This window comes from Camelus dromedarius, chromosome 23 (assembly GCF_036321535.1).
Source record: "Camelus dromedarius isolate mCamDro1 chromosome 23, mCamDro1.pat, whole genome shotgun sequence".
Taxonomy (NCBI): Eukaryota; Metazoa; Chordata; class Mammalia; order Artiodactyla; family Camelidae; genus Camelus; species Camelus dromedarius.
In genome coordinates this window covers 9,177,554-9,199,174 of record NC_087458.1, presented here as the reverse complement: position 1 = coordinate 9,199,174, position 21,621 = coordinate 9,177,554, and the positions used below count along the sequence as shown (strand labels likewise).

Sequence of the window (21,621 nt, the reverse complement as noted above, 5' to 3'; positions counted from 1 at the left end):
GACAGAAAAAAGCTATAATTAGTAACCAGTAACTGGTTGTTCAATAAACAAGACATAAATGAAAAATTCGGGGACACATAACCAACATACACATGGTGTTTTGCCAAACTAAATAAATAATTCATTGGTGATTGTAACTTTGATCATTTGTATTATTTACACCTAAATCACAGAGAAAAATGGAGAATTTACTATTTATTTGTTGTTTCTTTTGGATTTTAGATGTTCAAACAATGAAGATCAACCAGACAATCCTGAAGGAATTCACTCTTGTTGGCTTTTCTGTTTACCCACAGGTACAGACGTTCCTCTTTGTGGTTTTCTTTGGCCTCTACCTTCTCACCCTCACAGGTAACCTAGCCATCATGGGTCTAACTTGGGTAGACAGATCCCTCCACACCCCCATGTACCTCTTCCTTAGTGCACTCTCTTTCTCTGAGACCTGCTACACATTGTCCATTATCCCCAGGATGCTGACAGATCTCCTGGCCAAGAACAGAAGCATTTCAGTCATAGGATGTAGCTTGCAGATGTGTTTCTTCTTGGCACTTGGTGCCACTAATTGTGTCATACTCACTGTGATGGGATATGACCGCTTCCTGGCCATCTGCAACCCCCTCAGGTATCCATTGCTTATGACCAGCATGGTATGTGGACAACTGGTGGCCTCTGCTTGGGCTGTAGGATTTTTCATATCTGTAATAGAGACCGCACTGATATTCAGGGGCTCTTTCTGCAGCCCCAACCTGGTCAAACACTTCTTCTGTCATATGCGGGCAGTTGTGAGGCTGTCCTGTCTACACAGTGACCTCACAGAATTCACTGTTACACTGATCTCAGTGTCAGGCCTGATGGGCACCTTCCTGCTCATCGTCCTCACTTACGTCTTCATTCTTTCCACTGTCTTGAGGATCCCTTCAGCTGAGGGCAAGCAGAAGGCATTTTCTACCTGTGCCTCCCACCTCACGGTGGTCATCGTCCACTTCGGCTTTGCATCTATTGTTTATCTGAAGCCAGAAGCATCGGGGGGAGATGACACACTCATAGCAGTCCCTTACACTGTCATTACTCCTTTCCTCAGCCCTCTCATATTCAGCCTCAGGAATAAGGACATGAAGGGTGCTTTTAGAAAGGTACTTGGAAAGACAAGTTCCTTGGATAAAACATCTTGAATTATTAGTGCATGATTGAATATCCCCAATGTCAGGCATCTACACTGTGACATCTGGAGAAGACTGTATCAGTTTCTTTTTTTCCAGAGTTTGACATATGTAAATCAAGTGACTGACTCTTGGACCTAAGGCTTGACAAGCATTTGCTTAGCTTGTAAAGGAAGTTATCCAACTGCTTCTACTTCTGTTATCTTCCCCTGCATGTTCTAGGCTTCTGCCCATCAACCTCTGGGTGTTTTGCACCTTTGATAAAGTGGGAAAAGAAAGACTGTGGAAGGAAAAAGTAACACCTGTGACCACTACAGTAAGATGTTTAAAATATCTAGAGGGGTTGAAGAATTTTTCTAGGTAATTTTGTGAGGCACTGGGTTGTGGCACCAAGAAGATAAACCATTTGGGGTAGGAGATACACTATGTAGAAATCACCAACTGTCTATTTGTATGTTTCTGGATTGAATGTATCTATATATATAGATCTATATATAGATAGATGGATGTTGTTGTTGACTCTAATGCTATACCGACTATTAAAGACTTTTCATAACACTGTATATGATGGTGTCTTTTCAATGACTGTCAGATGCTCGCTTCTGAATACACAGGATATTCTGGAATACTGAATCAAATAAGTAAACAGGACAGTAGAGACTACATATTCTATGACTGAGGGAATCTGAGGATGAGGGCTGTTAATAACTTCCATTTTCTTTATCATGAAGGCATTAAACACCTAATTTTTTTAAGAAGTCACAGTATTGAGTGGTTTGAGAATAGAAAGTGTTTTGGAATAATTTTGGCAAACTTAACAATGCATAAAGAAGAAAACTGGATAAATATAGCATCAAATCTTTATGTTGCCATGAAGAAAATAAGATGTACTGTGGAAGTTATATATCACAAGCAGCAAGTGATCTTTCTGAGAATTTCAACATACAAGCCTAGGGACCTTTCTGAATCTTTTTCTAGTTTTGCTGTTAATATGTCCTCTTATGAAGGACATTACTGTACTGGGGTTTGGTTATATAAAATACATTAAAAGTTTTCTGCCCATTTTTTAATCGGGTTGTTTGCTTTTTTGATGTTGAGTTGTATGAGCCATTTCTATATTTTGATATCAATCCCTTATCAGTTATCTCATTTGCAAATATTTTCTCCCATTCATTAGGTTCTCTTTTCATTTGGTCAGTGGTTTCCATCGATGTGCAAAAGTTTTTAAGTTTAATTAGGGCCCATTTGTTAATTTTTGCTTTTATATCTTTTGCTTAAGGAGACAGATCCTAGGAAATATTGCTGTAATTTATGTGTATTCTGCCTATGTTTTCTCCAAGGAGTTTAATGGTTTCCAGTCTTACATTTAGGTCTTTAATCCATTTTGAGTTTATTTTTTATACGGTGTCAGACACTGTTCTAATTTCGTTCTTTTACATATAGCTGTCCAGTTCTCCAAAGAGGTCATAACAGATGGGCAACAGGCACATGAAAGGATGCTCAATGACTAATCATCATGGAAATGCAAATCAAAGCCACAGTGAGATGTCACCTCACACCTATCAGAATGGCTATCATCAAAAAGAACACAAACATTGTTGTCCAAGTTGTTTCCCCTGCCTAGGTAAAATGTCATTTTTTTCCCTCAGCGATTTCAAGATTTTTCTCTGTCTTCCATTTTCAGAATTTTGACTGTTTGTGCATTGGTGTGGATTTCCTTGGGTTTTTCCTGTTCAGTGTTGAGTCAGCAAAGACAGGAGCTCATTACCAGCCGTTAGGGATCCTAGCTCGCGACTCACCCTTCTCTGACATCGTCCTAGAAAAGACGTTAGGGTACCTTGCTGCAGCCTCATAAGGGTGGGAGTCCAAGCTCCACACTTGGCCCTTTTAAGTAAAAGTGCCCGTGGGTTCAGAGTACTCGCTACAGTGTTTGGCTCTAGTAAAGTGGTAATTCTCCAACGGTAGTTCTTCTGCTGCCCTGATAGGCTGCCCCTTTCTGGTCCTTTGATGAGAGGGAATAGGGCTTTTGGTTCTTGCTTGGTTTTTGTCGGGAGAGGGTCTGTGCTGATTTCAGAGACTTCTTCTGTGTGTTTTATGCACAATGCTCAGTTTTCAGTTGCGCTAAGTGAGAGGAATAGAGAAAGATTTCTACTTTGTCTTCTGAAAGCAGACGTCCATTTTTGTCAGATTGATTTTATCACAGAGAATTTCACAAACAGAATGAGTGAAATCTGTAACTGAAAACTTTTCAAAATTAGAGATATATAAGGATTGATATACAGGTAGCTAAAGCATGCTATAGGCTAAGAGGATTTTAATAAAAAATCTACTGAACAAGGTGATTAAAATCCATAGTATTTTTCTTTCCCCTCAACTTCTGAATATATGAAGTTGTTAAAAACTGTTTATAAGTAATAGATAAGCAATCATAACTGACAATTATTTGATAATAACTGGAAAATCCTATCATGATTAACTTTTTAAAAACTGAAAAGTTTGATATTGATAGGCAATGATTTTTTTTGCAAGTCCAGTAAATTTCACATCATTTTGTTTGTTTTTTGTTTTTGTTTTTCTGGTTGCTGTTGTTTTTGTTGTTTTTGTTTGTTTGTTTTTGATGGAGGTACTGGGGATTGAATCGAGTACCTCGCACATGCTAAGCATATGCTCTACCACTGAACTATTCCCACCGGCCTCACATCATTTTTTTTTGGAAAAAGCATTAAAAGAAAGTAATAAGATTACTCTCCAACAACTTATTAAAAGTGACATTTAATGATAGACCATTAGATTACTAATGAAATACACTTAGAAGGAATTCAAATAAATGAGTTGCATTTATTTTTAAAAATTGGAATAAAAATGATCAAGATCAATCTTGTATGAACAAAAGGAAACATTGTTCATCAATATATTAAGTAATTTTTTAAAGCATCACTTTCACTAAGGATAATTTTACATCAAAATTTTAACTTTTTCATTTATTCAGATTTTCTCTTTTAACAATTTTGCAAAAATATATTAAAAAATTAAAGTATAAATATTTTTGCAGAGAAGTTTGATAAGATGGTCACTTGAAAAGTTATAAATAAATAAATACATGTACATATATCATCAAAGTTCATAGAGAAAATAAAAGATATATTTTAAATGACAGATATAAGACAGCAAATTTCTGTTGCATTTAAATTCCATTAAGTACATTTTTTAAAAATGAGCTACCGGACTATGTTAAAATATCAATATATGCAATGTATGGAAATATTGGGCAGCTCCTAATATAAAGGGCATTTCCCAAACAGATCTTAAATGACTTGAGACAGTCAGAAAAGGAGACTAGCTTGGCATTTTTATGATGATTAGAGAGTAAACACAGAGTGAGATTTCTCATGCAGAAGCTTTCATGGTTGGACTGGACTTTTTTTTTATCAGGTTGCCCAGAAGTGTGGCAGAAGGGAAAGAGGAAGGAATGTAAAAGTTTATAAACTGTCAGAAAATCAAAATATTTTTAAAAAATTCTGCTAATATGACACTGTCTTGATTAATGTAGCTAAATAGTCGGTGTTAATATTGTACAGAGTGATTACTTTCACTTTCTTTTTCTTTTTCAAGATTATTGTAGATATTCAGGGGCTTGTGATTTTCCATATAAATTATAAAATAATCTTGCCTTTCTCTACAAAAACAAACAAAATCTTTCTGGAACTTTGAAAGGCATTGCATTAAACCTGTATATCAAATAAAGTTGGGGATCAATTTTGTTCTTTTTCTAGTTTCTTGAGTTGGAATTTAGATCATTTATTAGATATGTTATGATAAGAAATTGAATATAGTACCCTGTGCCGTACAGGAGGTCCTTGTGTTTATGTATTTTATATATAGTAATGTGTGTCTGTTAATCCCCAAATCCTCATTTATCCCTCCTTGCCCTTCACATTGTATTTTTAAATTGTACTTCCCAGTTACTTAAAATGTTTAGCATCTATCAAGGTGCTTATTACCCAACCATATATATTTTTAAGTGTTTTAAACATTTAATGTCATTGTAACTATCTGTGTATCTATACCACTTTTGAAATATATTTATTTAATGAGTTTTATACAGTCATTACTTTATTGGACTTATTGGACTTCAGCAAGGTATTTTAACCCACCATGAACTAGAATACCATTGCTTCTTATGAGTTCTCCCATAGTGCAGTCTTTAAACACTGTAAGCCCTTAGACCATACTCAGGGAAGGAGCCAGTGATTACAGGGCAAGTATTTATAATGAGTGGAAGAGTAAACTCAATTGGATTAGTGATGTGATTCACTCCCCTCCCTGCCAAAAGAAAACTCATGAAATAGCAGGAAGCTTTGATTATGGACAGAATATGAACTGCAAGTTTTAAATCTCCAGAGATTTTCATAGAGCTTTACAAGTTATTGCTACACAAAGCCCTGTAACTAATGAGAGCAAATTACAAAGTTGAGCGAGAAAGTTCTCTTGCTCCCTCTGATGAAAAAGGAGAGAAATCCCAGAGGGTCTCCTAACCAGAACCAAACCCTGATGATAATCAGACCATGTCTCTAAAGTAGTAGAAAGTCTCCAAACCATTGCAATTTACTTAATGTTGGGAACTTAGCACATACGACCTAGCCTTACAATTCAGATCAAAAACTCTAGAGCCACAGAAATCTGAGGTGCACAAAATCAGAACCTCCTTCCTTACTTCTCAGCTAGGGGAACTTGGACCTAGAAGGAACACGGACTTTCCCAAGGTTACTAAACTAGCAGTGAGAAGGTTAAGAATTCAGATACTTCGACAAGTGATTTTCATATGAAATCGATCTTTGTCTGTTTTGAGTGAAGAACAAAGCATGCTTTCAACAATGTGAAGACTACCTTGGAAGAATATAACTGTAACATTGAATTGGCATTGAAGCCGCGATAAAATTCTCAAGGTAGGAAATTATTCTTGATGGCTTGAGTCTCTTTTCTTCATGATTAATGTCGCTACATTTTCTCCAAATTACCATTTCTCTTTGACCGTGGAAAGGGTGTGTGTTTCTTTTGTCAATGGATCCATATCTCAAATTAAATTGGAGACTAATTGACATAGAGACAACTTTGGAGACAGCTGAGACCAGGGTGGGGTATAGTACCCTCATCCCCGCCCGCTACAAACAAACACACATTCAGAATATGCTGGAAGCAGAAGGAGATTCTGACATTCATATTCTACTGCTAATGATTTAGGGAGGAAATGGCTCTTTAGCTTGAACCTGAATTGAAAATTGTATAGCTGATTCTTTGAATTTCAAAATGCTTCTGAATTTAGCTATGACTTTGAAAACAACCTTTCTGGGTTGCCTTGCTCTGTAAGTAGTATATTAGAAAGAGCTTGCATTTTTTCATCCAGGATGCTAGGTATTGTCTGCATATATGCAAACATATAGTTAATATATATTATATATATGTACATAATATACATTAGAGATAATATATAAATAATATAATAAATATAAATATTGTCTATATTCATATGTAATAAATACAAATATGTAAAATGCACATATTTTCCTACTTTGGGGTACTTAGTTAATTCTTTAGTGTCATAATCCATATGATCACACTCTTACAGATTTACTATGAGGAGTCACGAGAATTCAGGAACCTTAGTGTGTAAATTGCTCTACTGATGGAATTTTTCGCAAGGGCTTAGGGATAAACACAGGGGCATATTGGGATCTAGTCTTTTGAAGCAGTCCAGAATGCTTCAGAAAGTTGTTTATAGGTGAAAGTGAAACAATAATCTGCAAGTGTGGATTTAAATACCAAGGAGACTCATGCTAAATTTGGATATTGGGAGGCTGACCTACAAGACCTTATTGATGAACCCCGAGAATCAGTTCGACACTGTCCTATGTAATATATGGTTAGGAAAGAAGTCAGAGGAATACTTTATTCTCTTTGGGAGATAATTACTCACAGATAAGAAGGTGTGGATAAAGTGAGAGTTGGAAACAGAAAAGGAGAAAGAGTTGATAAGAAAGATTAGGTCACATAATCCATGTGTAAACATGAAAGAATAAAGGACTTGTCAGGTCTAAGAGGACAAAAGAATCAAAGGGAACTATAGAGGAGGCTCCATAGGTTGTGAATTATTTCTGGAACCATTTGTAATTTAGACCATTTTTCTACTGCCTCTTCTGACTCTCAGGGACCAACTAGATTCTACCCTGAGAATGCTTAATCTTAGCCTGAACCAAATATAACAGACAGTGAAAAGCCTGTTCATTACCATGCCCCAAATCACATTCTACACATTGCTGAGTAACAAAGTAGAATAGAACTTTGCATAGATTCAGGCACTTAAAAAAAAATCACCTATTCACTCAATGATTACTGTAAATTATTATCTTCCTAAAATGCGCTATATTTTCACCCTGAGAAATACAGACATATATGACTTACAGTCACTTTCCTCAAGGAGACAACATGGATAAATGAAAAGAATATATTCTAATACATTCTAATATATTCTTTTAGATTTCAGATGTTCCAACAATGAAAATCAACCAGACAATCCTGAAGGAATTCATTCTTGTGGGCTTTTCTGTTTACCCACATCTACAGACATTCCTCTTTGTGGTTTTCTTTGGCCTCTACCTTCTCACCCTCACAGGTAACCTAGCCATCATGGGTCTAACTTGGGTAGACAGATCCCTCCACACCCCCATGTACCTCTTCCTGAGCGCACTCTCTTTCTCTGAGACCTGCTACACATTGACCATTATCCCCAGGATGCTGACAGATCTCCTGGCCAAGAACAGAAGCATTTCAGTCATAGGATGTAGCTTGCAGATGTGTTTCTTCTTGGCACTTGGTGCCACTAATTGTTTCCTTCTCACTATGATGGGATATGACCGCTTCCTGGCCATCTGCAACCCCCTCAGGTATCCATTGCTTATGACCAACATGGTATGTGGACAACTGGTGGCCTCTGCTTGGGCTGTGGGTTTCTTTATCTCTGTGACAGAGACTGCACTGATATTCAGGGGCTCTTTCTGCAGCCCCAACCTGGTCAAACACTTCTTCTGTCATATGCGGGCAGTTGTGAGGCTGTCCTGTCTAGACAGTGACCTCACAGAATTCATTGTAATGGCGATCTCAGTGTCAGGCCTGATGGGCACCTTCCTGTTCATCGTCCTCACTTACGTCTTCATTCTTTCCACCGTCTTGAGGATCCCTTCAGCTGAGGGCAAGCAGAAGGCATTTTCTACCTGTGCCTCCCACCTCACGGTGGTCATCGTCCACTTTGGCTTTGCATCTATTGTTTATCTGAAGCCAGAAGCATCGGGGGGAGATGACACACTCATAGCAGTCCCTTATACTGTCATTACTCCTTTCCTCAGCCCTCTCATATTCAGCCTCAGGAATAAGGACATGAAGGGTGCTTTTAGAAAGGTACTTGGAAAGACAATTTTGTTGAATAAATAATCTTGGATTATTGCTGCATGATTGAACATCTCCAAAAATCAGAGAGGAATTTACCCTGTGGTATCTGGAGAATCCTGCACCGTTTGTCTTTTCCCAGCGATTGGCATATGGGGATCAAGTGACTGAGTCTTTGACCTACGTAAGGTATTAGTAAGTAAGGTTAAAAGTAAGTAAGTAAGCATGTTAAACATGCTGTCCATCTCTTCTAATTCTACTTCTTCTGCTTCCACTACTGTCCAACTCTATCTACTCTTACTAGTACTGTCAGTTTTAAAACTACATCTGCTTCTGTATCAGCCCCTGCAAATATTAGGCTTCTAGCAATAAATCTCTGGGTTTCCTGCACCTTTGATTAAGTAGGATAAGAAAGATTGTGGAAGCAAAACCACCTGTGACCACTATACCATGAAATGTTGTAAAACATCTAGAGAGGTGAAGGTTGAAAAATTTACTGGAAAACGTTGTGAGGCACTGGGTTGTGCCTCCCAGGAGATAAGACATTTCAATAGGAGGTTCACTATGTAGTAATGATACACACAACTGTTTATTTGTGCATATTTGAACTGATATCTGTATTTGTTAAGTCTCATGAAATAGTGATTTAAAAATTTTTTAATAACACTACTCATGATGGTGTTCTTCAATGACAGTCAGATGCTAGTTTCTGAATATATAGGATATTTTAGAAAATTGATTCAAATAAGGAAAGAGGCCAGTAGAGCTTACATGTTCCATGACTTGAGGAAATCTGTGAATGAGGGCCGAATATAACCTCTGTTTTCTTTAAGATGAAGGCACTAAACAGTTTTAAAAAGTCCCCCAGGATGGAGTGGTTTGAAAATAAAAGTTGTTTTGGAATAATTTTGGCAGCTATACAACATGCAATCAAGGAAACCAGATAAGCATAGCATTAAATCTCTATGTTACTCAGAAGAAAATAAGAGATACTGTGGAGGTTGTATATCACAGATACACCGCAAGTCATCTTACTGAAAGTTCCCACATACAAGCCTAGGGACTTTCCTGAATCCTTTTCTCAGTTCTGCTGCCAACATGTTTTCCCACGAAGGACACAACTACAGTACTGAGGGTTGGTATATACAAAATACATGAAGAGGGTTGGAATAATTTCTGAACTCCATAATTTATGGGGATGTTATAAAATGAGTAAGTTAATGGTTGAAAATTAATATGTACTTACCCTGATTAAAGTTACCTCTGACCATGACTCTATTTTCTTCTCTGGGACCATTTTGGTGGCACATGTACAGGCAAAATCTCTACCCACCACATCTGTGGTCACTGCCTTAGTGACAAGCGTGTTTCTTCCACTTTTGTTCCACCCTGAGAACTGGCCATTCAATCCAGGGAAGCCATAAGATCCTGGACATAAATATTAACAATTTACTCACTCTTGTGAGGGTAGAAGATGTGAATTCTAGACTCAAGTTCCTCAACTTGAATTTGGACCAATAAACTTGCATATATCTGATAGGATGGTTGAGGCAAGGACTGCTTGTTGCCTACTTAATGTCCACCGTTAAACTAGAAATAAGTACTGGGAGTAAATGAAAGCTGGAAATATCCAAGTGTTCAGAAGTCAAGAAACATGCTTCTAAATAAACAATGTGTCAATAAGATACCTCGTGGATTTAAAAGACAATCATTTGAACTGGAGGAAACGAAAACACTATAGGTCAAAGCTTGTGGATACAGCTTTTCAGTGTTTGGATGGAAGTATATAGCTTTGAAAACATATTTGAGAAGTTCATCAGTTACAAATTTATAAAATAATCATTCATCACAAGAATTTAGTAAAGGAATAACTAAACACAAAAAGATTGTGAAAAAAATAAAAAAGGTACGAGCAGAAATTAAATAATAGTGTGCAATAGAGTAATTCAAAAAAGTCAAAGGCTGGAATATTGAAAATATTAATAAATAATGTTATTCTTTGATAAGATTGATGAAGAAATAAAGACCCAAAACACAAACATCTTGGGAATGGAAATCTGAAAGTTTCTGAGGCCATTCAGACATTAAAGACGAGAGAATCCTGTAAATGACTTCATGAACATAAATTTGAGAATTTAAACAAAGTGGGAAAATTCCTATAAAACATATACCAAAACTGACATAAAGGAGAAACAGTTATTTAATTCTCAAGAAATTTAATTTAAATTAATATACTTCACATTAAAAAACATCTGGATCCTTTAGCTTCACATTTAGATTCTGCCAAACTTTTAAAGTGGGAATTATTTCAAAGCTGCACAAAATATTCCAGGGAATAGAAAAAAGTAAACATTCCCCAACTCATTTTTTTTTCAGTTGGAATAAACTAAATCTTGAAATCTCTCTCAGGAACATAAAGGTAAAACTCTCAAGTAACATATTACCAAGCCAAATATATATACTAAGGTTTGATTTAGTTCATAAACTCACATTGACACATTTGAAATCATTCAGTGTAATTTACGTCATTAACAGAAGAGGAAATATTAATGATGTGATTTATTAATCAACGAAGAAAAATATTTTGATAAAATTTAGCATCCATTTAAATAATAAATAAAGCATTTACAGTATAACAGGAATGAAAAAGAAGTTTCTTAAACTAATGAAGGTTATCAAACTTCTTTATGGTGAAACATTTAAATCTTCCCAGGTTGAATCAGGAACAAGACAAGAAAACCTTCTGTCATCAATTCTATTCCATATTCTTCTAGGCAGTATAGTAAGAAGAGAAAAAAAGAAAAAGACATAGAGATTATAAAGAAAGACAAATGGCATTTTTCATCAGTTATATAATATAGTGGGTTACAAAATATAAAATTCATATAAATTATTAGATTTAATAATCAATATATTGCTGGATACATGAACATAAACAAATGCAGGACATTAAATTAGCAAAAATGAATACAATTAAAAATATGTATAGAGAGAGAAGTTTCAAAAATATCAGAACCTAGGAATAAAATTAATAAAAGACATGCAAAGCCTCTACAGTGAAAAACTCTAAAGCAGCACTAAACTATATTTTAAAGAACTATGTAAATGATGAGATATGTAATTTCAGGGTTAGAAGACTCTGTTGTACAGATGTCCATTCTTCCCATACAAATACGTATTTCAAAGAAATCTCAATGGAAATTCCAGTATTTTCTTTTTCGTATGTGAAAATTATGAAGTAATATAAAATTTATATGGTTTTACAATTGCCAAGACATTCCTGAAGAACAACTTAACATGATTTGTTTTACCAAATATCAAGACTCATAATGCAACTGCAGGACAGTATTGGCCGAGGTGACAAACACAGCAGGAGAGTAGAAGAGAGAGCCCCAAGTTCCCATGCACACATGGGCACTTGCTTTGAACAAAGAAATAAAAGAAACCGATTAATTTAAAGTCTAGGCTGGTGATCACTTTTGGAGGCTGGGAGCTGATACACACTGATATGTGAAGGGATACCTGGCTGGGAAAGCTCTTTTCTTTCTTTTTTTTTTTTTTTTTTTAATTTTGAGTAGTAATTATGGAGGTGTTTGCCTCACAAAAGTATTCACTAAGCTATGCATTTGTTTGGCTGATTTTCTCTATCTGTATTTTATTCTATAACATAAAGATTAAACAAGGAAATCCACAGAGTGGAAGAAGATATATGCCACATCTGTCATTGGCAAAAAGCTCTTCCATAGTACAAATAAAATCTCTTCCAAACATACAAATAAAAAGATAGATAATCTAACCAATAGTAAAAATGTTCAGGAGATACGAACAGATCCTTCACAAAAGAAAATATCCAAAAATCCAATAAATATGTGAAAAGGTGCTTAGTTTCATTAGTAAGCAGGATACTGAGCATTAAAACCCCAGTTAGATACCACAACACGTCCACTTAGATGGTTGGACACCTCTCTTCCGTGGAAACTTCTCTGACCTCCCTGGTCCAGTTCCTCTATCTTGCCTGTTCAATGTTTGGGTCCTCAGCACACTACAGTGTAAATTCACTTTTTATAAACACTGTCTTCTCTCCTCCACCAGAATACAAATCCCTGAGAGAATCTACTATTCCTCATACTTTTCTGTGTCCTCTCATAGTACAATCTTTAAGCCCTTCTTAAATACCCAGCGTTGACTGAAAACAAACAAACAAACAAAAAGCAGAACTGAAGAGCTGAGAATTATCTTTTATTTGGTGGCCTTTCCTAGGAACATAGCCGGGGATACAGCGTCTCACTCAGATAGCTCTGAGATACTGTTCTGAAGTGGGAAGGGAGGAGCCACGATTTATAGGAGCTTTTGCTAGGAAAAAAAAAAGTAGTCAAACATAAAAGAATACTGCTAATCACAAAAAACCCCAAACATCACAAATTGGTGATTTTAGTGCCTTTCTATCTGTGGGAAGATGCAAGAGTCTGGGGTCACTGAAAATATTCTTTTGGTATTCATCTTAGCTGTCTAGGGCTAGGGTCCTGTGTTTCTCCGTTTTGAATTCCCTTTCCGTGCACACCACTGGGGAGATGGGGATCAATGGCTGATGCCTTTATGGTTTGAAGGTGGGCAACATTCCTTGTTTATTGGAATGGCTGACAATATTCTTTATTTACTGAAAAGGCAGGCAACAGTTTTTGTCTATACCAGGAAGGCTGTTGGGGAGCAGAGGGAAAGAGCCTGTCTATGGTGTGTGGAAAAGTGAATCAAAAGGGCATTAGGGATGCAATTCACTCCCTTTTCTGCCAAAATAAAACTTATGAAGTAGCTTGAAGCCTTGTTTGTGGGCAAAATATGACCTCTGCAAGTTTTAAATCTCCAGAGATCCCCAGATGATTTTTATGAGTCACATGTTACACAAAGCTCTGTAACTAATGAGAGCAAATTCCAAAGTTGAGTGAGAAAGTTCTCTTCCTCCTCTGATGAAAGAAGAGAGAAATCCCTGAGGGTCTCCTAGCCAGAACCAAACCTCTAGAGCTGAGGAACTTCAAGCCCTGACAATAATCAGACAGCATCTCTAACACGGTAGAAGGGAAGACTCTAAGCCACTGTAATTTAGTAAGTGTTGGGACTGATCATGGCACACACGGTCTAGTCTCACAACTCAGGTCAAAAAAATTTTAGAGCCATAGAAATCTGAACTGCACAAAAATCTTTCCTCACTTCCCAGCTGCGGAAACTTGGACCTAGAAGGAACAGGGGTTTTCCCAAGGTTACTAAACTAGCAGTGATAAAATTAAGAATCCACACACTTTGACAAGTGATTCTCGTGTTAAGTCGCTCATTACCTCTTTTGAGTGAAGAAGAAGCCTGCGTCCAACAATGTGAAGACTATCTTGAAAGAGCAGAACTGTAACATTGAATTGACGTTGGAGCCTTGATAAAATTCTCAAGGTAGGAAACCATTCTTGATGGTCTGACCCTCCTTTCTTCGTGACTAATTGTCACTACAACTTTCTCCAAATTATCATTTCTCTTTGTGGAAAGGGTGTGTATTTCTTTTGTCAGTGGATCCATATCGCACATTAAATTGGAGACTAATTGATGTAGAGACAACTTTGGAGACAGCTGAGAGTAGGGTGGGGCATAGTACCCTCATCCCCTCTACACACACACACACACACACACACATTCAGAATGTGTCAGAAGACTGGGGAGAGCCTGATACTCATAACTAGTACTGATGATTCAAAAGTAGGTATTTAGTATACAATTGGGTAAGAACTAGATAAGGAAGGACCTGCCTTGGAATTTGTATTAACTGATAGTTTGAATTTTAAAAAATGCTTCTGAATTTAACTATGGCTTTGAAAACAACCTTTCTGGGCTGCCTTGGAGGGGATATGGCCTATTGTGTGAAATTGGGCTGTTCTGCAGGTAATATGTTAGAAAGGGCCGAGATTTTTGCACCAGGAACCAGCTACTAAAACAAGTTCTTATTTTGCCAATACATTTTTTTTTTTTTACTTTGGAGAACTTAGTTAACTTTTTAGTTACAAAATCCATATAATTGACTTTCTTATAGAGTTACTGTGACAAATCATGAGAATTTAAGAACCTTAAGTGTATAAATTGCTCTACTGTTGGCAGGAGTTTTTCACAATGGCTCAGGGATAAACAGAGGGACATGTTCTCTACCTTCATATTTCAGGTCCTAACCATCTTCCCCAAGAAGACACAATGACATTGGGCTTCTCTTATAATTGTGAACCATAGTCCATATATAGTCCCCAAATTCCTAGGAAGTCAACTGTCAACTTTCATTAGATATTTACAGACAATGTTATACGTAGAAGTTGCTGTGTCAAACCATTACTCTGTTAATTAACTACTTGGTAGTTTTTTTCAGGGTTCAGGAGTGTATCCAAATCTAAATCATAAAATTCATCTGAATTTCCTTCATCTGGATACAAATTGAGTGTTTTCTGTCTTTTGTATTACAGACAGTAAATTCCTTTACAAAACAGGCCAGAAAAAGCCATAGTGAGTAATCAGTACTTGGTTACAGAAACAAATGAACAGTGCACTAGAAAAAATGTCATCTCTGACACCTGGTGTTTTGCCAAATTAACTTAAATGAAGAATCAATTGGTAATTATAAATTTGATGATTTGCCTTATTCACATCAAAATTGCAAAGATAATAGAAAGTTGAATCTTCATTTGCTATTTCTTTTAGATTTCAAATATTCCAACAATGAAGATCAACCAGACAATCCTGAAGGAATTCACTCTTGTTGGCTTTTCTGTTTACCCACATGTACAGACATTCCTCTTTGTGGTTTTCTTTGGCCTCTACCTTCTCACCCTCACAGGTAACCTGGCCATCATGGGTCTAACTTGGGTAGACAGATCCCTCCACACCCCCATGTACCTCTTCCTTAGTGCACTCTCTTTCTCTGAGACCTGCTACACACTCACCATTATCCCCAGGATGCTGACAGATCTCCTGGCCAAGAACAGAAGCATTTCAATCATAGGTTGTGGCTTGCAGATGTATTTCTTCTTGGCACTTGGTGGCACTCATACAATCATTCTCACTGTGATGGGATATGACCGCTTCCTGGCCATCTGCAACCCCCTCAGGTATCCATTGCTTATGACCAACATGGTATGTGGACAACTGGTGGCCTCTGCTTGGGCTGTGGGTTTCTTTATCTCTGTGACAGAGACTGCACTGATATTCAGGGGCTCTTTCTGCAGCCCCAACCTGGTCAAACACTTCTGTCATATGCGGGCAGTTGTGAGGCTGTCCTGTCTACACAGTGACCTCACAGAATTCACTGTTACACTGATCTCAGTGTCAGGCCTGATGGGCACCTTCCTGCTCATCATCCTCACTTACGTCTTCATTCTTTCCACTGTCTTGAGGATCCCTTCAGCTGAGGGCGAGCAGTAGGCATTTTCTACCTGTGCCTCCCACCTCACGGTGGTCATCGTCCACTTTGGCTTTGCATCTATTGTTTATCTGAAGCCAGAAGCATCGGGGGGAGATGACACACTCATAGCAGTCCCTTACACTGTCATTACTCCTTTCCTCAGCCCTCTCATATTCAGCCTCAGGAATAAGGACATGAAGGGTGCTTTTAGAAAGGTACTTGGAAAGACAATTTTGTTGAATAAATAATCTTGGATTGTTGCTGCATGATTGAACATCTCCAAAAATCAGAGAGGCATTTACCCTGTGGTATCTGGAGAATTCAGCACTATTTGTCTTTTCCCAGCGGTTGGCATATGGGGATCAGCTGACCGAGTCTTGGCCCTAAGCCCTGACAGATATTTACTTAGCGTGTTAAAGAAATTGTGTGCCTACTTCTACTGCTATTTGTCCCTGAAGATTTTAGTCTTCTACCAGTCAGCTTCTGGGTTCTGCACTTTTGATGAAGTGGGAAAAGAAAAATTATGGGAGGAAAAACACCGCCTATGACCACTATACTAAGAAATATTCAAAAATACCTGTTGAGGTAAAAATTGAAGAATTTTTCTAGTTAGTATTGTGAGGTACTGTGCTGTGCCCACCAGGAGATGAGTCATTTCCAAGAGGAAATAAACTATGTAGAAATCATCAACTGTCTGTCTGTTTATATCTCGATTGATATTTACATTTGTTAAGGTCCATGCCATGCTGATTATTAATGTTTTTTAATAGCATCGTACATGATGGTGTCCTTCCAGTGCCTGTCACATGCTTGCTTCTGAATGCTCAGGATATTTTGGAACATTGAATAAATAAGTAAATAGGACAGTAGAGCTTACATGTTCCATGCCTGGGGGAATCTTTGGATGAAGGCTGACTATAACCTCTGTTTTCTTTAAGACGAAGGCATTAAATAGCTAACATTTAACAAAATCCCACAGTATTGAGTGGCTTGAAAATAAAAGATGTTTTGGAATAATTTTGGCAACCATACAATGTGTGATCAAGGAAACTAGATGAGCATGTCAAATCTCTATGTTACCCAGAAGAATTATGAGGTTATTTAAATTCTATATAGCTTTACAATTACTAAGACATTTTTGAAGAACAATTTAACATGGTTTGTCTTACCAAATATCAAGACTCATAATGAAACTACAGTACAGCATTGACACAGGTGACAAATACAGCAAGAGAGTAGAACACAGAGCCCCCACATTCTCGTGCACACGTGGGCACTTGCTTTGAACAGATATGGCTTTGAAGAGAAGTGAGAACACAACAGATTTTTCAAAAACTCATCCTGGGAAATACTGCATATTGACATAGGAAAAACAACCTACCTCTGTAAGCAACAACAACAAAAAATCAAATTCTGGATATCAAAACCTAAATTTGAAAGGCAAAACAATAAAACTTTTACATGGTGACATAAAAAAAAATCTTACCAATGTCATTAGGTTAAGAAAAGATTGCTTAAACTGGACCAAAAAGTCTTAAGTAGAAATAAAAATATCTATTTAATTGAATTTAAGAAATGCTGCCCATCTAAAAAGCATTAGTCAGTAAATGGATAGGTAAGCCACATAAAACTAAAAGGAAATTTAAGAAACTGTTTAATATAAAATGTATGATACTGATCACATTTGGAGGCTGGAGGCTGATACACTGACACGTGGAGGGATACCTGGCTGGGAAAGCTCTTTTTCTTCATCGTAAATTGTATTTATGGGGGTGTTTGCTTCACACACACACAGAAATTCACTAAGCTATGCATTTGGGTGGCTGATTTTCTGTATCTATATTTTGTTTTACAACACAAAAATTAAATGAGGAGTGAGAGGAAATATACGCCACATCTGTCATTGGCAAAAGATTTATATAGTATACACAAAATCTCTTCCAAAAATTAAAAGAAAAACCTAAAAAAGTAGACAATCCAATCAATAGCAAAAATGTTCAAGAGATATGAACAGATCTTCCATAAAAGGAAATATTCAAATGTCCAATAAACCTGTGAAAAGGTGCTTGATCTAATCAGTAAGCTTGATAAGGAACATTGAAGCCCCAATTAGATACCACAACACATTTACCACATGGTTAAATTAAAAGGATAGGTTAACAAGTATTGATGAAAGTGTTGAGTAACAAGAACTCTTGTGTGCTCCTAGTGAGAGTGTATGTTGATTCAGTCACTTTAGAAAATAGTTTAGTTATACACTTACTCAAACCTCATGGTTCAGCTTCTCTGCTCTTAGGTATACAATCTAGATAATTTTATGCACATGTGCACCATGAGACATATATAATAGTGTTCACAGAAGCTGTATTTGCAATAGATCAAAGCTGAGAATTACTCAAATATGCACAAATAGTAAAATAGACAGTAAATTGTAGCATATTCATACAGTGTATTAGCACGCAGAGAAAGTGATTAACTACAGCTACATACCTCGGTGTACATGATAAACTCCTTTTTTCCCCTTTGGACCGTATGTTTCTTCATCCATCTAAGAGATAGTTTACCATTGAAGGGTTTTGTCTCTGGACTGATTTCTAATTAGATTTTTCAAAATTTTCTTACCGGGAAAGTCCCTTAATGGAAAGAAGTTAGACATATTCTTCTGTCAATAATTTAAATAAGGAATCAAGGAAGATATAAAATAAGAGACTGGGGCTTCTGTTCACCTAAATGTGAAATGTGTCCATCTCTTTCCTCCTATATATTTAGAATATACTCTCTTCAAGAATGTGCTACACCATGGTAAAAACAAAAATATAAAATATCTATTTCATATTCTCAAGAAACACACTTTCTTCTTGTGTAGAGACAATTATGATATAACATACATTATGGTTTTCACAGAGCTTTATGGGAGCACTCAGGAGACAAAGGACACATAAAATATTGCTTGAAGTTTCAGTAATATTGTTTGTCAGTGTCCTCAGATAAGATTGCTCTACCTCAATGTGTCAGCCTCATTTTAGAAGATTTCTATGTCTGTGAGTTTGTTTTTGTTTTGTAAATATTCATTTTGTCATCTTTTTTAGATTCCACATGTAAGTGGTATCATATGGTATTTTTCTCTCTTTTTTTGGCTTATGTCATTTAGTATGACAATCTCCAGGTTCATCTATGTTGCTGCAGATGGCATTATTTAATTCTTTTTTTGTAGCTGAATAATATTTCATTATATGTGTGTGTGTGTGTGTTTATTTCCACAACTTCTTTATCCAATCATCAGTCAATCAACATTTAGGTTGCTTCTACAGATAAACAACAAAGTCCCAGTGTACAGCACAGAAAGCTATATTCAATATCTTGTAATAGACTATAATGAAAAAAGAATATGAAAAGGAATGTATACATACAGAAGCATAACTGAATCACTATGATTCAGAAATTAACACCAGAAATTAACACAACACTGTAAACTGACTATACTTCAATTTAAAAAAAAGATCTCTACACAGAAGAAAGAGATAGCCAGAAGTCCTCCCTGGGTCAGAACAAATCTTAAATACTGATATCTGGAAATATTCTTTCAAAGGAGCCTGAATTTTGTTTCATTTATTCTTCTAGGGAGCAATTTATACTCTGGGGTAGGGTTGAAAAACATAGAGCAGTCAGCAGGCTAGTAGGTAGATGTGGTTAGAAAAAGAACATCCAAAGTGAGTCTTATCAAAACAACTGTCATCCCAGGCATTTGTGTGCATGTCCAATATTTGTCCCTGAGAAACATCAGAGACCTTACACTGTAGGAGGGTGGGAAGAATAGAGTTCAATAAAATAATCAAGTCAATCACTAAACCAATATAAAAGCAAATAAGAGAAAAAAGGCCAAGTGTGTGTGCTTGAAGGGTGAGGATTAATAACCAGAGTTTCTTTGATATATTATCTAAAATATACAGTTTTCATCACCAACAACAACAAAAAAATGAGAATGTAAAGAAACAGGAAGATATTACCCATTACCAGAAAAAGTATCAGGCAACATAAACTGCCTGTGAGTGTGACTATATTAAAAAAAATTCCAAGTAGACATTGTAAATATATTTAAATAACCAAACCCCACATAATTAGAGAAGCAAGCAAAATATCATGACAATATTGATTAAATATAGAATATCAATAAAGAAACAAAAAGAACCAAAAAGAACCAAATGGAAATGCCGGACTTGAAAAGTACAATGACTGAAATTAAAAATACATGTATATTTATACATGCTCAACAATAGATTTGAACTGGTTGAAGAAAAATTTAGTGAACCTGAAGTTAGACTGATAGAGATTATGCAATCCAAAGATTAGAGAGAAAAAAGGATGAAGACATATGTAGGGACTCTCAGAGAAATGTGGGACACTGGTAAACATACCAGTATAGGTATGATGAGAGTATCAGAAAAAGAAAGCAAGAGAAAGGAGAAGAAAAAATTACTTGAGCAAATAATGGCTGAAAATTGCCCAGATTTACTGAAAAAAAAAATCTACCCATCAGGAAGCTCAACAAACTCAAGAAAAGTAAATGTAAGTATGTATAAACAGACATCCAGCAACATCAGAGTAGACATTCTTGTCTAAAATTAATAAGCTACAAATCCTATAAAGTATATATGTTCACAATAGAATGAAATTAGAAATCAATAATAGAAGGAAGTAGGGAAATTCACAAGTATGTGGATATTAGACGACACACTTCTAAATGATCAATGTCTAAAAAAAAATGATAGGAGAAATTAGAAAACAGTTTGAGAGGAATAAAAATAAGGACACAGCATAATAATATTTATGTGATTTAGCTAAAGCAGTCCTTAGGAGGAAATTTATAGATAAAAATACCTATATTTAAAAAGAAGAAAGATTTCAAATAAGCAATCTTATTTTCCCTTCTTTGGTCACCAATGGCCATTTCTAACGTCCTTGTTCATCTTCCTCCCTTTTCATAGATTCTGTTCCTCTGGTTAAGTCTATAAAATCTGTTCTGGTTATATTTACTAATTTGTATTACTTCAAGGTTGACAATCTCAAGACAGACGTAAAACCCAGGGCAACATTTAAAATTTATTGCTGCATATATCTCCCTCTTTGGGCTTAGTATGTCAGGACTAAACTCATCACTGGTGTTCTCATGTTGTCCCTCCTTGTGGGTTAGCATCTGCTCACTGCTTCAGGCTAAAATTTCAAAGATCACTGTAATTCTCCTACTGCTTATAGCATCATTTAATCTGTTGTAAAGACGATTGTTTCTAACCCGATTATACCGTGGGAACACTGAATGTTATCGCAGAGAGGAGTGAAACTTACTTCTGTTGCAGTGTGCTACCTGCCCTGTATTGCATCCTGAGCAGGATGCTGTTGGCCTCTTCAACACGTCCCATGATAAGGATATTAACACATACCCTGGGAGACAACCTACTCCATTTATGACAACTCTAGTAGATTGAGAAATAAAGGGGCTAACTGTACATAAATTGCAGTCAGGAAACACAGGTTTATGAGGAAAAATGACGGATGTCATTTTCAAAAATGGATTCAGATTTGCATCAGGAATCAGGAATCTGA

The 21,621-nt window shown here is 36.4% G+C and overlaps 2 protein-coding genes and 1 pseudogene across 2 annotated transcripts; all 3 read left to right on the top strand.

Moving 5' to 3' along the window:
* The first annotated feature begins 206 nt into the window (after positions 1-206).
* LOC105086552 (olfactory receptor 10X1-like) lies at positions 207-1,172 on the top strand. The gene has a single exon (XM_010977073.3). The coding sequence runs from the start codon at positions 234-236 to the stop codon at positions 1,170-1,172; it is 939 nt and encodes a 312-aa protein (XP_010975375.3). The 5' UTR covers positions 207-233.
* Positions 1,173-7,691: 6,519 nt separating this feature from the next.
* On the top strand, positions 7,692-8,645 carry LOC105086551 (olfactory receptor 10X1). Its single transcript, XM_010977072.3, has one exon. It carries the CDS (start codon positions 7,713-7,715, stop codon positions 8,643-8,645), a length of 933 nt encoding a protein of 310 aa, XP_010975374.2. The 5' UTR covers positions 7,692-7,712.
* A 6,652-nt stretch (positions 8,646-15,297) lies between these two features.
* LOC105086548 (olfactory receptor 10X1-like) lies at positions 15,298-16,268 on the top strand (annotated as a pseudogene).
* The last annotated feature ends 5,353 nt before the right edge of the window (positions 16,269-21,621 follow it).

Bases quoted from the DNA above. Each gene is read 5' to 3' on its own strand.
- LOC105086552 (XM_010977073.3), top strand. From the start codon at position 234: ATGAAGATCAACCAGACAATCCTGAAGGAATTCACTCTTGTTGGCTTT.
- LOC105086551 (XM_010977072.3), top strand. From the start codon at position 7,713: ATGAAAATCAACCAGACAATCCTGAAGGAATTCATTCTTGTGGGCTTT.